Source organism: Leishmania infantum, chromosome 13, assembly GCF_000002875.2.
Source record: "Leishmania infantum JPCM5 genome chromosome 13".
Lineage (NCBI taxonomy): Eukaryota > Euglenozoa > Kinetoplastea > Trypanosomatida > Trypanosomatidae > Leishmania > Leishmania infantum.
This window is the reverse complement of record NC_009397.2, coordinates 330,527-349,941: the sequence shown is the minus strand read 5'-3', so window position 1 is coordinate 349,941 and position 19,415 is coordinate 330,527. Positions and strand designations below refer to the sequence as shown.

The 19,415-nt window shown below is 62.0% G+C and overlaps 4 protein-coding genes across 4 annotated transcripts; all 4 read left to right on the top strand.

Annotated features, from left to right (window-relative positions):
- Window positions 1-96: 96 nt before the first annotated feature.
- On the top strand, window positions 97-6,822 carry LINJ_13_0970 (hypothetical protein, unknown function; the record flags this gene model as incomplete). The annotated part of the gene is made up of 1 exon (XM_001464089.2): window positions 97-6,822. The coding sequence occupies one exon, from the start codon at window positions 97-99 to the stop codon at window positions 6,820-6,822; it is 6,726 nt and encodes a 2,241-aa protein (XP_001464126.2).
- A 2,863-nt stretch (window positions 6,823-9,685) lies between these two features.
- Window positions 9,686-10,612, top strand: LINJ_13_0960 (putative NADH-cytochrome b5 reductase; the record flags this gene model as incomplete). Its single annotated transcript, XM_001464088.1, has 1 exon — window positions 9,686-10,612. The coding sequence occupies one exon, from the start codon at window positions 9,686-9,688 to the stop codon at window positions 10,610-10,612; it is 927 nt and encodes a 308-aa protein (XP_001464125.1).
- A 1,953-nt stretch (window positions 10,613-12,565) lies between these two features.
- LINJ_13_0950 (conserved hypothetical protein) lies at window positions 12,566-13,285 on the top strand (the record flags this gene model as incomplete). Its single annotated transcript, XM_001464087.1, has 1 exon — window positions 12,566-13,285. One exon carries the CDS (start codon window positions 12,566-12,568, stop codon window positions 13,283-13,285), a length of 720 nt encoding a protein of 239 aa, XP_001464124.1.
- A 2,552-nt stretch (window positions 13,286-15,837) lies between these two features.
- LINJ_13_0940 (serine peptidase, clan SB, family S8-like protein) lies at window positions 15,838-19,413 on the top strand (the record flags this gene model as incomplete). The annotated part of the gene is made up of 1 exon (XM_001464086.2): window positions 15,838-19,413. A coding segment is annotated over one exon (3,576 nt), but the record flags the coding sequence as incomplete, so codon positions are not given.
- Between the last annotated feature and the right edge of the window lie 2 nt (window positions 19,414-19,415).

The following is a 19,415-nucleotide window of genomic DNA, read 5'->3' as shown; positions in this document are numbered from 1 at the left end:
CGCTACACTGGCGGATCGACAGGGACCCCCCAGAGAGACAGCGGGCATCATCACGGCAGCGGCAGCGCCAGTGTCGCCATCAGTTACCCAGATCACATGGATAGTAGCCGCTTGCTCGTCCCCCTCGCCCTCAATCCCTCTGATATCGACAAGGTCTCTGGCGCCGACTCCACGGGCGCGCGACACGTCTATGGCTCCACCACTGCCGTATCCACCGCTCAGGCGAACAAGCGCCGCGAGTCGGAGTTCTGCGAAGCCGCCAGCGTCGCGGGAGCGGAAGAGGTCTTGAATGCGCCAGTTGGCGAGCTGGAATGCATGGCGTCGGGCTTTCTCTCCATAAGTGACTACATATTTGTCGCTGAGTCGCTCAAGACGGTGTCGGCGAGGATGTTGGAGGAGGTGGGCGTCAACAACAGGGGCGCCATGAGCGGCGGTGCCAACGCTCCTCTGCGCCAGATTGTGGTCGACCACCACCCCGATGCAGCGACGGCGTTGACCGCGTCGTGGGTGGCGATGCGCGACGCACTGGTGGCTCGCAAACGCGGCAGCGTTCTCGACCACACAAGCGCTGTGAAGAGCCGCGATGGCGGTGCCACCATCGTCAGAGGCGCCACGGGCATCAGCGGCTTTGCGTCCTCGACAACAACAGCGGCGCCTCAACGAGATGACCACGGCGATGCGGAGCGCGCCGCGAGCTACTCGAAGATGAAGAGCTTGGATGACGCAGAGACGACAGATGTCTGCGACGAGACCGCACCGCACCTGTTCAATACCGAAAAGGCGGACTGGAGCGGCGACGACGACAGCAGAGGCAGTGTGAAGACGCGGATGGGCGTCGTCTCCGTTTCCGGGGCGTCGTTGGCGACACACACAGCGGCAGGGCGCGACGACGGCCTCGGTAGCGAGAGCGAAGAGACGACGGAGATGAACAAAACAGTGGCGGAGACGGGCAAGGGCGCTGCGGCGCCGACGACGCCGCTCACATCGCGGCCAATGGACACCGTAGCTCCAATGGCAAACCTGAACGGCGTGTTCAGCGTCACGGGACACGTGCCAGACCGTGTCCCCTTCCCGCACCTCCCGTCGCAGCCGCTGGCGGAGCTTACCAGGGTACCAGCGCCACAGCCGCGGCCACTCTCCATGTCGGATCTCACCGCCATCGCCGAGCAGGACGACGTGGTGGACTTTTACCTGCAGTCTTTGGCGAAGCGTGTGCGGGGAATTGAGAGCAAGCTGCGGGTGATGAATCCGTCCTCGGTGTTGCGGTTCTTCTTGACCTCCGCGCTTTCCGATGCAGACTCCTCTGGCATGTCGGCTCTGTTGCCCGCCACGACGTCAGTGCCGGTGCGTCTACCTGGCTGCGTAGACGACAGCTCTGCCGCGGACCCGCAAAGCAGTGGTACGTGGATTTCGAAGAAGGAGATCGTGTTGCCAGCCATGAACAAGGAGGAAGCGCAGGCGGCGCAGACCCGTGAAGACGCGCTGGCTGCCATGGGCGGTGACCTTGTCAGGCTGTTCAGCGACACGAAGGACATCACACTTCGCTACATGCTCATCTTCGCCGAGAGCATGCCGCTCGGCATCAACTCGCGACTGAATCACGACTACCTCTTACCCACTGCCGCCATCCCGGAGAACTACGTTGGATGCGGCGTTCACGCGCGCCGCAAGAAGGACTTCTTTGTCTCTATGACGGAGCGCGTCGCGCTGCTGAGTGGGCACCACAGCTTTAGAACGCCCGAGACACTGTTGCTGGGGATCAGCCAGCTGTCCAACCTCGCGTCGCAGATGATGTCGTCGTTTGCGCTTGGTGCCGTTCTTGGCTGTGTATCGCGCTGGCGTGAGCTGCATAAGTCAGGCCATACCGCCTCGGACGAGGTGGTGGAGACGATGGAGCGGTTCGCGACGGCGTACTGCACCGGCTACAAAATCCTCATGAACGACGCGTTCCCCACTATGCGGAAGCAGTACCCAAACCTGTTCATTGTCAGCTCCTTCGCCGTGAAGGAGGAGAACAGTGGAGGGGCGCCACCGATGCTGACGGTCGCGATGTCGATATTCATGAAGCTTCTCTTCCTCTTCGCTGGCGGACGCGAGAGCATCCGCGCCGATGACCGACGCATGATGGCGGATGCCCTACGGGAAGAACAGCAGCGGCGGGCGGAGCGGCGCACGCCGACAGCTGCACCACACCCCTCGCCTGTCTCGAGTATCAGCGTCGCTGCAGTGCCGCCGGTAGCGGCTGCTACCGCCCGTCTCTCGGAGTCGGCAGCCACTACGAATGCGTGGCGCGAGCGAGCCGGCAGTGCGCCACGCAACGCAGCGTCCCTGCCCGTTCCCGTCGCAGTAGATGCGACGGGCGACTTTAGCCTCGTGTGCAGCGAGGGCAAGGCAGGAGACGCATGCAAGCTCGGCGATGATGTGGCCCTTGCCGTTGCTCTGCAGGTGCCTTCTGCCACCCTCATCGTGGACATGGGTGCGCTGCTAATGAGCGGCCCGCTGGCGGCGCACAGGTCGACAGCGGCCTTGGTGCGCACAGCGCGGGCGGTGAGTTGCACGTGGCGGGTTCTGTTTCAGGCCGCAGGCCTTCTGCCCTTTGGCCGTGCCTGTCCAGTGGAGATGGCGAAGTGGCTGCCGCTTTTTCCTCTATACACCCTCAGCACAGGTGCGAAGCACGTGATGCTTTCGGTGCATGCCAGGGCGGCCGGACAGACGCCGCTCAATTTCGGGCCGGTGCTGCGAGAGGACGCCCTGCAGTCTGCGGTTGACTTCATCCAAGATTCGGCGCGTGCGCAGGACGAGAAGAAGCTGTCCGTGTTGGTGCTGGGCACGACGACCAGCGAATGGAGCTTGCACCTGTCACCAACGGCGATCGAGTCGTCGCCGGCGAGCCGCAAAGGTGGTATGAGCTGGCCAAGCACACTTACGCTAGGCAGCCCCGTCGTGCCAGTGATTGCCGCCGCAGAGAAGCCCGTCGCACCGATGTCAGCGCAGCGCTCCTACCATCTCCATCCCTCCTTCACGGCGGCGCCGGCACACTCTTGGAGCAGCACTTTAAATGAAGACTCTTTCCACGCGAAGCCGACAGTGCGAGCCACGCCAGGCATAGCCACGGAGCAGCGGCAGGACTTCTACGAGCTGTGCGCACGCCAGTCCGCGGCGCCGTTCTTGCCAGGTGTAAACATCACGAATCAGGTGCACGCCTTCCCGCTGCCCGGCGGCGTGGCGATGCTGCGGGTGGAGAAGCTTGCAGACCGCTCCCCGGCCACGGTGCAGCGTTTGAAGACGTACCATGACCGGCTAGCGCTGATCATGTCATGGCGGCGTGTGTCGCTGAGCCACTCGCACAGCTGCACGCCAGCGACAGATGAGGTGGCGGCAGCGACGGCAACGGGGCAGACAGGCGATGCCTGCATCACCACCACAGTGGTAGAAGCGCCGGTGCACGAGGGCGATGAGCTCACGATTCGCTGGGGCAACCCGCCAAAGGGCCGAGCAGCCGCGACGGCGATGAGTGTGCAGGCCAGCTTCTGCAACCCGAGCGGCTTCATGAACCGGCGATCGTCCACGGCGGTGCAGAGTATCGCAGTGAGCGAGGCAGCGCAGACAGCATCAGCGGCAGCCGTGCTCAGCGCGCAGGAATCAGTGGACTCAAACGAGTCCCACGCACGCGCGCACAGCAGCCACTACCCCACGCTGGCAGCCGCGATACGGCATAAAAGGAAGTCTCTGCTTTTCTTTGCGACTGCGTTTTCGAGCGCGGCCCCTCCGCCCCCTCCACGCTCCCAGAAGACTTCTCGCGCCGTGTCTCTGGAGACGGTTGTCGCCGCCGCTCCTGCTGTCGAACCGACGGAGGAGAGCTTGCCTGACGTGCACGTCCCTGCGATGCAGCGCCGCCGCATTTGCCTAATCCTGGCAACAGCGAACCCCAGGGAGTTTCTCGTCGTGTTGGACACGCCAAACAGCATTGCGCCCTGTGAGGCTGCGTCGCTCCGCACGCCGAGTGTCGTGGGTGTCCTCCACCACCGCCGGCACTGCGCGCCGTTCACGCGCGAGGTGAGCCGTGAGTGCGTATGGACGAACCCGGAGTTCGCTCAGAGCTCTAGCGCCGGCGTTCCCGCCCCCGGCGCGCCGCCGCTTTCTTGGGCGCCCGCCGGGCTGTCCGTGATCACGCCAGCCATGGCGCTGCAGGTGCCCGTGTTGCTGGGCTGGCTGCTCGGGCAGTCCGCTGGAAATGAGGAAATATTCACCCTTCCTCTGCCGCCATTGGCCTTCCGCATCTTGGGCCTTGCGGTGCAGCTGGAGCTGCCCATCGACGCCGTGCAACTCACCACTGCTGATATGTCCCTGCTGTACCCCGACTGGACGAACACGACGCTGCGCGAGCAGCTGCTGCAAGGGCTGCGAGAGCTACACTCCCGCCAAGAAACTCAGCGGGAGGAGCAGGCGGCTGCCACCTTGGCTAGCGGCGCGGAGGACAAGCGCACCGTCGGACGCGGTATCCTCGATGACCTGTGCATCTCCGGCAGCCCCGCCGTTGCGCTGCGCCAGCACCAGCGCAAGAAGGAGCTGATCGATGTCAGCCTCTCCATAATGTGGAATATCCAACGTGACGGCACAGTGGCCGGGCACGCTTTCTGGGCCGCCGTGCTGCAAGGCATGCGTCAGACACCGCTGCTCGACACCCCGCTCTTCGCCCAGTGTAGCTCTCGCACCGTGCGCGAGGTGCTGTGCGGCTCTTACGACCACCTGGACGAAGACTTCACCTTCAGGAGGTCCTTTATGCTGCTCGTGGAGGACGACGCAACGGGTGAGGGCAGCAGCGCCGCTGGAGGGGCGGCAACGCAGCTCCGCGGCGACCGTCATTTTGCGCGCAAGTCGGTTCTGCGCGTCCTTGACGAACTCCCCCTCAAGGAGAAGCGTTTACTTCTGCGCTTCATTACGGGCCACAGCCTGCGCACGCGTCGCTCGCAGATGGACACGCTGCGTCTGGTCTTGCAGTCTGGATTCGCCAGGGCACCACCGCGATGCGGTAAGGCGAAACCGCCTGTGTGTATGCCGTCTGGGTCGGGCGGGACCCAGCCAGAAGGCGTGGCGATGGTGGGCGGCGGCGTTGTCAGCGCAGAGACGGCGTCGCTCGCGGGTGCTGATGAAGACCACTCACACACCACGGCCTCGTCGTACCTCACAGCATCTGCGGAGGCGGTCGCACGCGCATGTGTCGACGCGACGTTGCAGCTGCTGCCGGTGGCCCACCCGAGCGAGAAGACACTGGTCTTCCCAAACTACTTCGAAGCACTAATTATGGGGTCCTATCGCAAGCGAGTCCTCGGCGCTGACCTGCCCGCCTTCAATCACGCCTCCGGCACCGCCACGACGTCGGAGCTGCAGTTCCCCATGAGGGCTAGCTGGGGCGCCGCAGCAGCAGCGGCGGGAGGGCACACCGTCTCATGTGCAGCAAACTCTGCCGAGAGCTGCGTGAGTGTGCCGGCGTCCGTGAATGGGAGCGTCGCCGCCCCATTCTTCGATAGCGCGGACGTGCAGCTCGCCTGGACACAACTAACGGTGACGCAGCAAGAGACGCTGCGCCGGCGCTACCGGGAGCTGCTGCGGCACCGCTTGCGTGCCGCCCTCTACGTCTACTTGCTCTCTAACGCCGATACGGTGGAAGAGGCGTGGGAGCTAGGTCTCCAGATGGGTTTCACCTCTCGTGCAGTGCGTAGCGGTGTGGCATCAACGACGGCGGCTGAGCCCGGCGGGTGTGCAAGTCGAGAATACAATGACGACGTCGGCGGTGGCATCGCGCTCGCCGGTGGCACCTTCATGCGCTGCGATGACGGGACAGTCGTGTTTGTCGAGCGCGAGACGGACGAGAACGACGACGGCGTCGCCGGCGACGTCCACGGCTTTGGTGTTGAGGACGACCTCGATGACGATCTGTTGGAGGCCGATGGCATGGTGCTAGCGGCCGCGAGCAAGGAAATGACTCTCGACGCGGCGGCGCATGCCGCCTCGGAGGAGCGGGGTGGTGGCGGTACCGACACGGCGACGCCGGGTAACACAGACCACGCCGGGCAGCAGAAGCGGCCGTTACTCCCCTCGGACCAGCTCACGAGCAGCGTCGGCACATTGCATGGCGATCTGTGTGGCGACTCGACGAGGGGGGACAGCCTGAATGGCTACTGCATTGCCGCCACCTTCCGCTTTCCTGAGGACTCTGAAGAAGATGCTGGTGAGATGCAGACAGCCGCCGCTGGTGTGGAAGTTGTCTCTGGCTGCGAAGACGGTAGCATAAACCCCGAAGCGACATCATCGTCGGCGACAGTGACGCTGCACAACCACGACGCGAGGGCAGACGTGGCGAGAGAGTTGGCGAGAGAGTTGGCCAGAGACGGCACGCAAGCCTCCCATCCTGCGCCGCCCGCATCGTCGGGTGCATCAGCCGAGGCCGCCAAGTGCCCCATGAGTGACGACCAAAGTTTAGTACCCATGGCAGTGGCGCCGCCGCGCCACCCCTCGCTGTTGAAAGTCAGCATGATCACCCCTCTATGGAAGGCGCAGATGACCGCCGCGGCGGCGTCAGCGCGCAGCTCATCGATGGCGTTCACAGGCGCAGCCGTGAAGGCGGCAGGGGCGAAGACTGCGGTGCAGGCAGCGACAAACGGAGGCTCACGCGATGCCTCCATGAAGGCTACATCCACCCCTGATGTTGCTGTCACCGCGCATGGCGTTGCTGGGCTGAGCAGGGAGTCGAAGGACGCGCATCTGCGCTCCGAGATCGACTCATGCATCCGCGAGCTCTTCTCCGATGACGCGCCATAGCTGTAAAAGCGCCTTGCCAAGGCTGAGACGGCTGCATCGTACGTAATTCCGCCTTCGCCCCCCCCTTACTCTCCCTTCCCCTGGTGTGTCATTGTGGCTTCTGTCTTTTTCGGATGGAGCTGCAGTTTTCCGCGGTACGCACACGTGCAATCCACTAGCTTAGGCTCGCGGCGTCTTGCGTTTGCGTGCGTCGCCCGATCCACCAGCTGTCGCCCTTTCGTTCTGGCATATCTTGCTTGTCCGTCTTTGTCGATGCTGTACGACGCACACATATACGTGTGTGCTGCTGTAATGGCGTCTGTGTCTCTATGTATGCGTCGGAATAATGCATGCACACCCGCGTGTAGGTACATATAGAGTGGGAGATGCAGTTGCTCGCATGTATATCTTATGTATATGTGTATGTATATATATGTATAAACATATATGTATATGGAATGACGCCTGTCAGCCTATGTCTATTTATATACATATATGTCTAATTTGTTGCTGTTGCTATGTACATATATATATATATATATGGGGGGGGGGCGTTTGCGAAGAGGCGCCGCTCGTGCTGCGGCTCCTGTTCGTGTGCTGAAAAGGTCATTTTCTTCTCTTCTGTTGTTCTTCTTTCTTATTCATTCATGTCTTCTTCGCCGAGCCTCTTCTTGTCGTTTCTCCCTTCCCCTTCCCCTCTCATACACACAGGTGAAAGCGACGAAAAAATACACACACTGCCGGTCTGCCCATCTGTCTGTGTGTTTCTGTGTGTACCTCCCATCTCTTGCACGCGCAAAAACGTGTCTTGATTGTCTTCTTTTTGGTGTGGGCCTCTGTTCTCTTGGGCTCTCTTCTCCTTGCCAACTCCCTCCTTTTCCCTGCCCCTCTCCTTCCTCACGAAACACGCACGCACACGTATACGCGAATCTCTCACGGGGATCAGAAGAAAGCCATCACTAAAACGTATGCGCATCTCTTGTACGATACATTCCTTTTCGGTTGGTGCCGTGTTCCTATACGTTGTGTAACGTTTGTCATCGGTCAAACTAAAAGAAAAAAGAAGGAGTGGGGCGCAGGCGCAGACGGAAGACCACGTTGGACGTGGCCTCCTACTCTTTCCGCCCTCCTCCTGATTCTCTCTCCCTTTGATAGACCCCACCCGGGCACATGCCCGCCTTGTCTCGTGCTTCGGTATCCCCCCCCCTCTCCCTCCCTCGCTCCCCCTCCCCAGCCATCTCGTCTCTGTTTCGCTCGTTGTTATCGCGTATCATGCATCTACCTCTTCCCTCCCCTCTGTGAATCCGCCACGTGTAGGGCGGGTGGGCGCGAAGAAAAAAGAAGGGAAACCAAAATACGCATCCGCGGACAGGCTGCTTCTCCGCCCAAGGTCGTGCCGTCTATAATAAATTCGTGTTCGTCTTAAGCTGCACTGGCGCGCGTTGTCGTTGCTCGTGCGCTCTCCTCTCCTTCCCCCTCATCCCTTTTAGAGGGGAGCGTCTCGCTCTGCGGAGCCCTTCGCCCCTTCTCTGCCCAGCTGCTTTCTAAGCGTAGTTGATCAAATCCTTCGGAAAACTCCATAAAAGGTAGCGCGGGCAGTCATGTGCCTCCTTTCCTCCCCCTCCTCCTCCCCCTCCCTCTCCCTCTCCCTCTCCCTTCCTACTCCGGGGTCGTTGTTTGACCGCATGGATGAAGAGAGAGGGAGTAAGGGACCTGTTGAAGAGAAGGGGGAAGCTGAGGCGTTGGGGGAGGGCTGGAAGGCTGCACATCAGCGAGGGAGTGTTGAAACTCCTGGATAATGGCTTCAATCCCCCTTGGGGGGTGGCGTCGTCTGCGTTTTCCTATATAATTATATATATATATATATGTTCTCCGACATGCATGTGTCGGGTGCGTATGTCGCATCATGCCTGCCTCCTCCCTTTTACCGATGTGTGTGTGTATGCATGTAATGTGTGCACCTGGCCATGTATCTTCTTTACGCGTGCCTGGAACTGTAACAGGAGGGGCGCCGTGCGCCCTTATCCTTCTCGTCTTTCCTTTCGTCATCGTTGATCGCTCTGTCTTCCTCACCCTACTACCTCGCACGATCCTCCTCCTTAGGGCACAGAGAGGTTGTCGCTCTCCGCGCTCGCTCTTCTGCTGCGCATCTTCTCTGCTCCGCCTCCCCTGTGCCGGTAGTGAAAGGCACCTTTGATTCGCGGATGTTTGGTGTGCTGGGGGGGGGGGGGTGTTTCTCTGCGTTTGTTGTGGATGGCACACCTCCCGCGCCTTCCGGGACTTCACACTCGACGGTAGCGGCCACTGACTTGGCCAGTAACATGTAAACCAAGAAAAGGAAGAAACGGACGGTGCTCTGCCATGTATGGACCGCAACCGACGACGGCCACGAGAGATAGAGATTCTCGTGGCTTCTGGCGAACTGAGAGTGCGTATGCATGTGCGTGTGTGTGTGTGTGTCATCACCAAACATGAATCATACACACGCACTGCAACTCTTGATGCGCATCACCGTGCCGCCGCGTTGTTCCCACCACCACACACCCCTCACAAACACCCGCTTCTCTCCCCGCCTACCCTTTTAGAAAACGCTATTTTTTTTTCTTCAGATTCCTTCTCATCAAGTCCATCGCCCCTCACACCACACACCACCACCACCGCCACCACCTCTCCATCGGCGCACTCATCGTTAGTATTATCGTCGCGGCCACCAAAGCCGGCTCTTTGTTTGTCCGTTTTCTCTTCCTTAGTGAATTCTTTTGGATCGCCTGTGCGTTCTCGCCCACTTTTATATTCTCTCTGACTCTCTGTGGCGCTCTCCCACACCGCCACGGAGTCCTCCCCCTCCCCCCTCCTCTCTCTGCCATATTACTTTAAAGAGAAAATGGTCGGCGTTCTCGTCATCATCGCCTTCAGCATGGCGGCCTTCTTTGCGTTCATGTTTACGCGCACGACGAAGGTGGCCATGGACCCGACGATGTTCAAGCATTTTAAGCTGATCAAGCGCACAGAGGTGACCCATGACACCTTCATCTTCCGCTTCGCCCTCGAGAACGAGACGCAGACGCTCGGCCTGCCGATTGGGCAGCACATTGTGCTCCGCGCCGACTGCACGACGGCTGGCAAGACGGAGACAGTCACGCACTCCTACACTCCCATCTCCAGTGACGACGAGAAGGGCTACGTGGACTTCATGATCAAGGTGTACTTCGCCGGCGTGCACCCCAGCTTCCCGCATGGCGGCCGGCTGTCGCAGTACATGTATCACATGAAGCTCGGCGAAAAGATAGAAATGCGTGGGCCGCAGGGCAAGTTCATCTACCTGGGCAACGGCACCTCGCGCATCCACAAACCGGGCAAGGGCATCGTCACGGAGAAAGTGGACGCCTATGCGGCCATCGCCGGCGGCACTGGCATCACCCCGATTCTGCAGATCATCCACGCCATTAAGAAGAACAAGGAGGACCCTACAAAGGTGTTCCTTGTGTATGGCAACCAGACGGAGCGTGACATCCTGCTGCGCAAGGAGCTGGACGAGGCGGCCGCCAACGACAGCCGCTTTCACGTATGGTACACCATCGACCGCGAGGCCACGCCAGAGTGGAAATACGATATTGGCTACGTCTGCGAGGAGATGTTCCGCAAGCACCTGCCCGTGCCCGACATGCTCGGCAGCGACAGCGTGCCGCAGAACGCCGGGATCAAGAAGGTCATGGCGCTCATGTGCGGCCCACCACCGATGGTCCAGATGGCGATCAAGCCGAACCTGGAGCGCATCGGCTACACCGCCGATAACATCTTCAACTTCTAACGGCTCATGGTACCAACAGGAAGAAGGGCGCTTCAGCTGCCAGCAGCGTCGCTGCTCCCCCTTTCTTCGTGTTGGCAGGTACGAGGGCGCACAAGCACGTGCGAATGCGAATGCGAATGGAAGCAGGCAACTGGTGACTCACGGCATACGCGTGTGAGCGACACGCACACAAGCACACACACACACACTGCAGCCCTGCCCATGCCGATCCACTTCTGGCAGTGACAGGGTCCAGTGCCTGCGACGCAAAGGAGGTCTGCACGATACATCGCTGCGCGTGGTGGCGGTGAGGCCCGTGGATGGCGTGGCGTCGGAGCAACCTGCGACCGTGAACACGTCTGTGCCATCCACATGATGGGCGAGATGTCATCACGACTCGAGCGTGTCCCACCCCCGGCCCTCATCGTGCCCACCGCTGGTGTGGGGAGGCCCGAGTGCCCCCCCCCGATGGGGCGGGTGCACCGCGTGGCGGCCGGCACAATGGGAGCGGCTGTGAGGCGACCCGCTCAGCGGGCGGGTGGGCAGCGTTTGGGGCTGGGGCCGTGCTCCGATGACGGAGTCGGCGCACTGCTCTACCGGCGTGTGCTTCGGCTGCTGCTGCTGCTGCTGCTGCTGCTTCGCACCACGCAGTCGGGGGGTGGGGGGCTTTTATGAGGGCAGAGCGGAGGGTAAGGGGTTTGGTGTATCCGGAGAACCGGACGCGCTGTGAAGGAAAGGGCCCGGCGGTTTTAGACTTCTGGTTCGTTCATGTGGTCTTAAGTGTGCCTTGTCGTGTTGCACGCATCTCCCTGGTCACGCTTGCGGATCTCCCGGTCTATCCTTGGGCGCCCCCCCCTTCATTCCGTCTGTCCGGCTCGTCGTCGTCGCCTGGTCAGCTGTGCGTGACTCCTCTCCCGTCTCCGTCGCTCTCTGTCGCTCGCTCGCCCTCTTGCTATTAGTTGGAGCGGGGCCCTTTTTTTTTCTCTGCCCCGCTGTCTTTGAAGCACCTCTGTAGGCGTGGTGGTGGATGCGGGTGTGTGTCGTGTGGTGGCGGTGGCTGTGATGACGTCGAAACGCCTTGCCGCCTCCAAGTGCTGCCCGATTTCATGTCGCAGATGAACCCTCGCGCACCGGGAACTTTCTTTTCGTGTTGTTGCATGTGTGTGTGTGTGTGTGTGCGTCTTCAGTGACGATGCAGATGAGGAGAATGTTTGGCGTTCACCGCGCCACCGCGTTTGCACGTGACGGTGTCAGCATGCTCGTGGCTGTTGGCCCCGTGAGAGTACGAGGCGAGAAAAGGAGGCGGCAGGAGCGGGCCCCTGATGCATATCTGACTTTCATCCACGCACGCTCCGCCCTCGCGGCCTGCCCCTTCCATGGAGACAGGGGGCTCGGAGGCAGATGAGGAAGACGGGAGGCACACACAAATGTGAAGGAGAAATCGATAAAGCTCATAAAAAACAACGAACACGTGCGAGAGCGCCACATTACCGACAGAGGAGAGAGAGAGAGGGGGGCAGCGTGCATCCAGAGCAGTGGTGATCATCTGGGAGCCTCAAGCCCAATGGCCAGCAACACTCCGCCTCCCCCCTTCCCCTCCCTCTACCTACACACAACTCGCACTCGCTCTCCCGCGAATCGCATGACGAAGCGCGCATGCACGATGGAAGGAGGAAAGGGCGGCTGTGAAGACAGTGCGGTTGGTGCTCGCTCCGCGGAACCACGCCCCCCCCCCCTTGCTTCCACTCTCCCCCCCCGCTCCACCCGCTTCTCCCGGCAAACCCTTGGCTGACCGCGCCTTTGACGCGCTTAACCGAAATCCAGTCTCCCTTCGTTTTCCGCGAGTTTCTCGGTCTCCGTCTCAGACCCATAGGAGTCGTCTTCTCTCTCTTTGGGCCAACGGCATCGTACACACACACACACACGCTACCGCCACCATCACCACCACCTCTTCCTCTCGAAAGGCCTTAGCGAATGGCGTCTGCAGTGGACAGCAAAACCGCCAGCTCTTACCCGCTCGGCGGCACGGTAAGTAAGGCACTGCTGATCGTCACGCCCGCCTTCGCTCGCAGGCAAGACTTTGTGCAGTACCTCAGGTATAAGCTCTACGATGCCGGCTTCATCGTTGTGCGTGAAGAGCTGCGCCTGTTGAACTGCGAAATGGCAGAGAAGATGGCGATTGAGCTGGACCGGTCGCTTGTGCCACCGGCTGTGGTGCCTCCTGCACAGGCGGTGGCTGATGGTGCGCCGACGTCAACCGGCTTTCCCACGTCACTGCTGCCGGCGGCGCATGACCTGGTAGGCACGGCATATGTTTTTGTCCTGGCTCGCACAAAGTGCCATGAGCTGCTGCAGTCCTTCATCGAGACACAGCTGTTCGGCGAGGACGCCGATGCGCTGGACGCGTTCCTGGGGGAGCATCATGTGCAGGGTCGCAAGCTGCCCCTCTGGACGTCGCTGACGGCGAACGGAGCAAAGAAGTCCGTTGCACTGCTGTTCCCTCGCATGCTGGCCGAGGATGTGCCGACGTCGGCCGTGTCGCGGGAGTACGTGCAGGCAAATCTGAAGCAGGCGCTGGTGCCCACCTTGGCGGCTCTGGCCAAGCAGAAGCCGGAGAACCCGCTGCGGTGGCTGGCGATGCAGCTGCTCACGAACAACACGCAGGCCCCGCCGATGATTTTGAGCCCTTCCTAGCCTGCGAGGTGTGTCTCTAGGTGCGATGCAGGCCCATGTCTTGTCCTCCGACTCTGTCTATCAGCCGCAGTGGCAGCGGGGCCCCACATACGTGACGCCCTCCCTGCGTCTTGCTCACGTTCCCTTTCTTTATGTAAATCAGAAGCGCCCATCACACGCGCACCGAACACACAAACGCCCCGCAGCTCCGCGAACGCAACAGAAGGACACTGACGCCTTCCCCGCATGGAATCACACGTGTAGCTTGGCCCAGCTACACCGCCAGCGTTGCTTGCCCCCCCCCCAACGACAGCGAAACGAAGAAGCGCCGGGATCCATGCCAACGCGCCACCGCTGGCCGATAACGCTGCCTCCCACTCGTGGGCACGGGGGGAGATGGCGTGTTTGTTCATGTTCTTCCTTTTTCGGCGCTTGCGCGCAGCAATGCGCGTCGGCATTCGGCGAGTGCTGTGGACAACTCGCATCTCCACGCAGCTCTGCGCCTCCCACACACCCGCTCACCGCACTTGCGCTTGAGTGAGAGGGCTGCACATGGATGCCCTCGCTCTCTCTCTATATATATATATATCGTGTACTGTCTCTCTCCCTCTCCTGCTTCCATCTTCTCGTCCTTTCCGATCTAGACTCACTGCTGCACCCGCTGGTGTCTTTCAATGCAGCAGCCGCTCGCTCGTTGTTTCTTGCTCTTCGCCAGCTGTCTTGCTGCTCTTCATCTCTTGCGCGTTTCTTTCCACCGTCGACGGTGCTGCGCACTGCCATGATGACGTCGCCTCCCAGCGCACGGCCGTGCAACTTCGAAGACATTGACATCTGTCTCTTCAAGCTACTCTACAGCCCACCGCTGTCCCTCGCGGCCCTCGTGCGCGCCGGACTGTTCACCGAAGACGATGACTTGCGCAGCAGCAAGCGGTCGGTCACCATGCCCCTGCTCCTTGTCGCCTCTCCCCCGGCCTCAGGCGCTGCAGGCGGTGCCGCGCTGGTGTCGCCGGCCGCCGTGATATCTGCCTTAGCTCGTTGCAACGGTGCCTCTTGGAACAAGGAGAACGATGGTGCGAGAGTTGCGCAACCACAGCGGCCACCAGCCCGCCCCATGTCCGCGAACGCCTCCCCCTCACTCGTGACGCCGTCACCTGCGCCAGCGGCTTTCCCAAACGTTGCAGCCTCCCCGATCACGACGGCTGCAACGACCGCTGTTCCATGCATGTCCTCCGAGGCACTGCGGCAGCGCCGGTGCCGGATTTGCCACCGCCTCCTCGTCGTCGCACTCTGTCGCCCCAGCTGACCCGGAGCTCGATAAGTGGGCATGCAGCCTGTATTCGCTCTTGGGTTGTTATCGTCAGCATGAGCGGCACTGCCCGCATCCATCTCTCGATGGCTACCGACGCCACCACCATCTCCGCCACCACCGCTGCGAGACCGACAGCGTCATCGAAGAGTCTTCGTCATCTCCACGAAAATCATCGGCCGCCTCCTCATAGGACCGTCGTGGCTGGCCAAACCACCGTGTGCTGGCGTGTGGCAAGGACTCTGTCGAGCTACACTTCGTACAGCAGCTGCACAGCGGCCGGCCTCTACCACGACATGCTCCTCATGCGCAGACAGCGCAGCCGCAGCAACAAGAAGGCGGGGAGGTGTGGAGCATGAGTGGCAGGGGCGAGGCAACCAAGCGCACACCGCTGACTGTGGAACAGAAGGCGGCGCCACACTCCGGTTAATTCTCCCAGACTCTAGCTACGAGCCGAGCCTCACAGGCGGGCATTGTGCGCACCGGCCCGCCGATGTCCCTGCGAAAACCACCTCGCTTGATTGCAGGAGCGAACTTCCAAGTGGGACCAAAGAGACCGCACAGGTGGCGGCCATGACGGCGACGGCGACCGCAGGCCGCGCAGCAGCAGAATGTTTTGAGCATCCTGCTGCCGCTGCCCCACACGCCGCCACCACTGCAGCAAGAACAGCTACCCTGTAACACCCGTCACGACGCGGCTCGCGCGTTGCAGTGCAACCGTCCTCGCTGCCTCTCCATCTCGGTGCCGATCCTGTCCATAGCGTGTCGTACACCTCCGCCTTACTTCTCTCTCGCGTGCACTCACGTCTGTCTCTGCTTCCGTTGCTCCTCGTGTTGGTGTGTGCTCTCGCCCCCGAACGCATGGATGTGAGCCTTGCGCACTGGGCGCGCCCACACAGCCCCGCAGGCGCGCAAACCCGTGTGCGGTTCACAGGCACACCTTCGAGCCTTCTCAGTCTCCATTCCTCCCTCCCTCCCCCCGGCTCTCTCATCTGACCTCCTTCTTTTTCCATCCGCCAGCGGAAGAAGGCGCGGCCTGTGGCGTTTACTCGTGGCCATAGCATCGGCCTGCTCAGCACAGCCCTCCACGCACGAGCGCGCGCACGGAGGCGCGCGGGCCTAAACGCGACTACGCTGCGTAGCCACTGCACCGCCACTCCCTCACCCTCACCCTCTCCCAGCGACCAAGGTGGTGGTGTGTTAACACTGGCTGGCAGAGAGGGCGCGGGTGTGAGGTCACAAGCACGCTCCGATTGAGGTAGTGGTGATGGAGGCGGTGGTTGCCCTGCGGCTGCTCACCATCCATATTCTCGCCGCACTCTTACTGGTGCTGCCGTCGTTCCCTCTCGCGGAAGGGCCGTGGCCGCTGAGTGTGCAGGCTGCACACCGTTCCACAGATGCGCACGCCGAAGGGCCGAGCATACATCCCCGCAAGTACTACCTTGGTAAGTATGGCGCACACTGCATCAGAAACTTGACGGAGTTCGTCGCGTCCGAGGACGCTGCAGAGCGCCTCGCCTGCTTCTCTGGACGTGGCGTTCGCGTGGCGTTACTCGAGACCGGTTTGTGTGCCGGCATCGCTGAGCGCAGCCGTAACTCCGTTACCTGTACGAGTGTCGTGCCTGGCGTGGCGTGCGAAGATGCCGGCTGCGCTCACGGGACGCGCAGTGTGAGCGTGCTGGCAGGACAGCTCTCTGTGTCGGCACCGCTGCCTAGAGAACCACTGGAGGAGACTGCGTGGCGCAACAGAGAAACACACCTCGCCTTGGCTGATCAGTACATCGGGCTCGCCCCTGACTCCACGGTGCGCGTGTTGCGTATCTTCGACAGACAAGGGCGCACAAACCGACGCCACCTCGCCCGCGCCCTCGACCTGCTGCTGCGTGAGGCGGAGGACGGCGAAGCAGGTCGCCTGCACAGTGCGTGGAACACATCCAGTGCGCACATCCGCCGCCGCGACGAGACCGTGGATGTGATTAGCCTGTCCTATGGCAGCAAAGACTACCACAGTAGCCCGCAGGTGCAGGACAGGTTGTACCGGCTGATGCATGAGCACGGCGTCATCGTCGTAGCGGCCGCCGGCAACGACGGGGCGCGCTTCGGCAGCGTGCGAAGCCCAGCGGACATGCCCGGCGTGTTGGCCGTCGGTGCCCTGAGGATGGAATGGCACGGCAGGTCGGCACAGACAACGCAGGCGTCACGCACTCTCGGCGACTTGGCGAGCTCCCTTGCCGCCGGTGGCGGTCACAAGTCTGTTGCGCATTTCTCTGGGCGTGGCCCTACCACATGGGAGCTGCCCTTCGGTGCAGGACGTGCAAAACCGGATCTCGTCGCTCTCGGCCAACACGTGTGGGCTGTCCAAGGTGTTTCGGCGGCGGCGTTCTCCGCTGCGGCTCCACGGGCACGTAGTGCTTCACCTGCGCTGCAGCTGCGCTCCGCGTCTGGGACGAGTATTGCCGCCCCTATCGTGGCCGGAGTGGTGGCGCTCTGTCTCGAGGCGGCATGGTCATCTACGTCCGCTGTAGCATTAGCACAGAACATGACCGGAGGTGGTTCTTTCCTTGACGTGCGTCAGAATCGACTTGCCCGTGTTTCCGATTCGCTGCGGGTGCGTGAGGTGATCTTGCGGACGGCCGTTCCTCTGGGAGAAGCCGCCGCATCACTGCCGCCATGGCCTCACTCCGCACCCACCACGCCTTTACACAGCGACTCCTCCTCGACGGCGTCAGAGGCGCATCCTCGCCGAGTGCTGGCTGGTGTGCCACTGCTAAAGCTTTATGCCGGCTACCTTCGCCTGTCGCGAGTCAGCATTCTCTCGCAAGGAGCGGGCGAGGTGCAGCCGCTCCGCGCGCTGCACGCCATCGTCGCGAAGGCAGCTGCGTCCTCGGCCATCGATGCACCGGAGGCGTTGCGCAACTGCGCCTCTTTCGCCATACCAACATGCGTGCGCATCGGCTATAGGATTCCACGTTGCAGCAACAGCAGCAGCAGCAGCAGCGGGGACATGAGCACCCCGCAGAGCTGTCAGCCTCCTCATGATCCTGACGGGAAGGCACACGGCGACTCGCCGTTGCCGGGTAGATCCGGCATGTCCCTGGACGCACCGCCCGCCGCGTACTGGTGGCCCTTCTCCGACCAAGCAGTCTACCCCGGCGCCACACCCGTGCTGCTGAACATTTCTCTCCACCTCTGCCCCCCTTCTTCGCCCGCTGCCGCAGATCAAGGCACGCGTGACGCTGCCGCTGCAGCAAGTGGCAAAGGTGCACGTCGAGGGTCAACGACGCATATCCACGTCACGCATGTAATCATCAAGGTAAGCGGGCACGTGCGTGCGCGTGAAGGTCATCCATCACGGAACAGCAGTCACCAGTGTGACGCCTGTCCTCTCCTCTTTGAGGGTGCGAAGAGCCGCCACCGTGCGGGCTCGACAAGCCCGACGCGGCTTCTGAACTTGACGGCACGGAGCGCCTCTCCGCGCGCATCATGCAGTGACGGAGAGGTGGCTGGGGAGGGGGCCACGGTAATGGGGCCGCGACACACACAAACAGCCGTGTGTTCATCTGTGAAGCGGTGGAGCACGCAGCAACGGTGGATACACCACCTTCTACGCGTGGCGACCGAGCTCACGGTGGTGGCGAGCAGATCGCAGACGCGCGCTAACGTGGTAGAGCAGCTGTCGCCGCCACCGACATCTTTCAGCCTCTCCGTCGCCGTCTCCTCCCCCGCGTCCGCGCACACGCATCTTTGCTACGACGTCGCGCGCGAGACAGTGGCGGTGTGGCGGAAGAAGGGCAAGAGCTCGCCGGCCAGCGAGAAGGACGCCGCGGCTGGTCGGCGCTCGGCCGACGGTGACGATGGCCACGACAAGCAGCATTCAAGGGACGGTGCGCAGGTGCCAGCAGACCACGACCGTTGCGTTCCGCTTTTTCATCTGTTTCGCGCGCTGAGCGTGGAAGGCGCGCTGCATATCTTCACTGGCAGCTCCTCCTCGCAGCCCGCGCTGACAGTGCCGTTCGCTGTTCGCGTCGTGGAGCCGCCGCCCCGGGTGCAGCGGGTGCTGATCGACACAAGTCTCGACTTTTTCAACCCTACGACAGCCACCTCGAATTTGTTCATCGCCGGCGACGACCCACACGAGTCGGACGCTGGCGGCGCAGGCGCGGCACTGCGGCGCGGACGGCAGCGTCAGCGTCACGAGCGCGCCTACGCCGAGGCGAGTGGTGGCGATCACCCGTTCACAAACCTCGCTCTGCTATACCTCTACCTGCGCCACACACTTGGAATGGCAGTGGAGACGTTCCCGCTACTGCACATGAGCACGATAGCCACCTCGATCGCAGCTAGCCATAGCCCACCGCTCTGGCCCCCTGCAGAGCGCACCTCCAACGTCTCCCGCACTGCGCAGAGGGCACCCGCAGGCACTCTGGCACACATCGGCACGCTGATCATCGTCGACCCGGAGCGGCCGCTGACACGCGGTATGCGGCGTCTCCTAACGCGTGCGGTGCTCGGCGGCGGCGCGGATCGCTCAGCGGACGGCCTCAACGTTCTTCTGGTGACGGACTGGTACAGCGCCGATCTGGCGGCGCAGCTGCACTGGGCGCGCGACGAAGGCCTATACGATGCAGAGCGCTTCTCCCACATCAACGGCACCGACGCGACGGACGAGGTGGCCGGTGCCGATGGCGACAGGGATGCTGTGCGCGACTTGCGGGCGCTTAGGCAATCGGAAAATGGCTCTACCCGCGGCCTCGCCGGCTCCAGTCACGTGCCGTCGTGGAACCGTTGGCTGTCAGAGGTGACGGTCGCGTCGGGCAGTGCGGCCAACAGCAGCGACTGCAATGG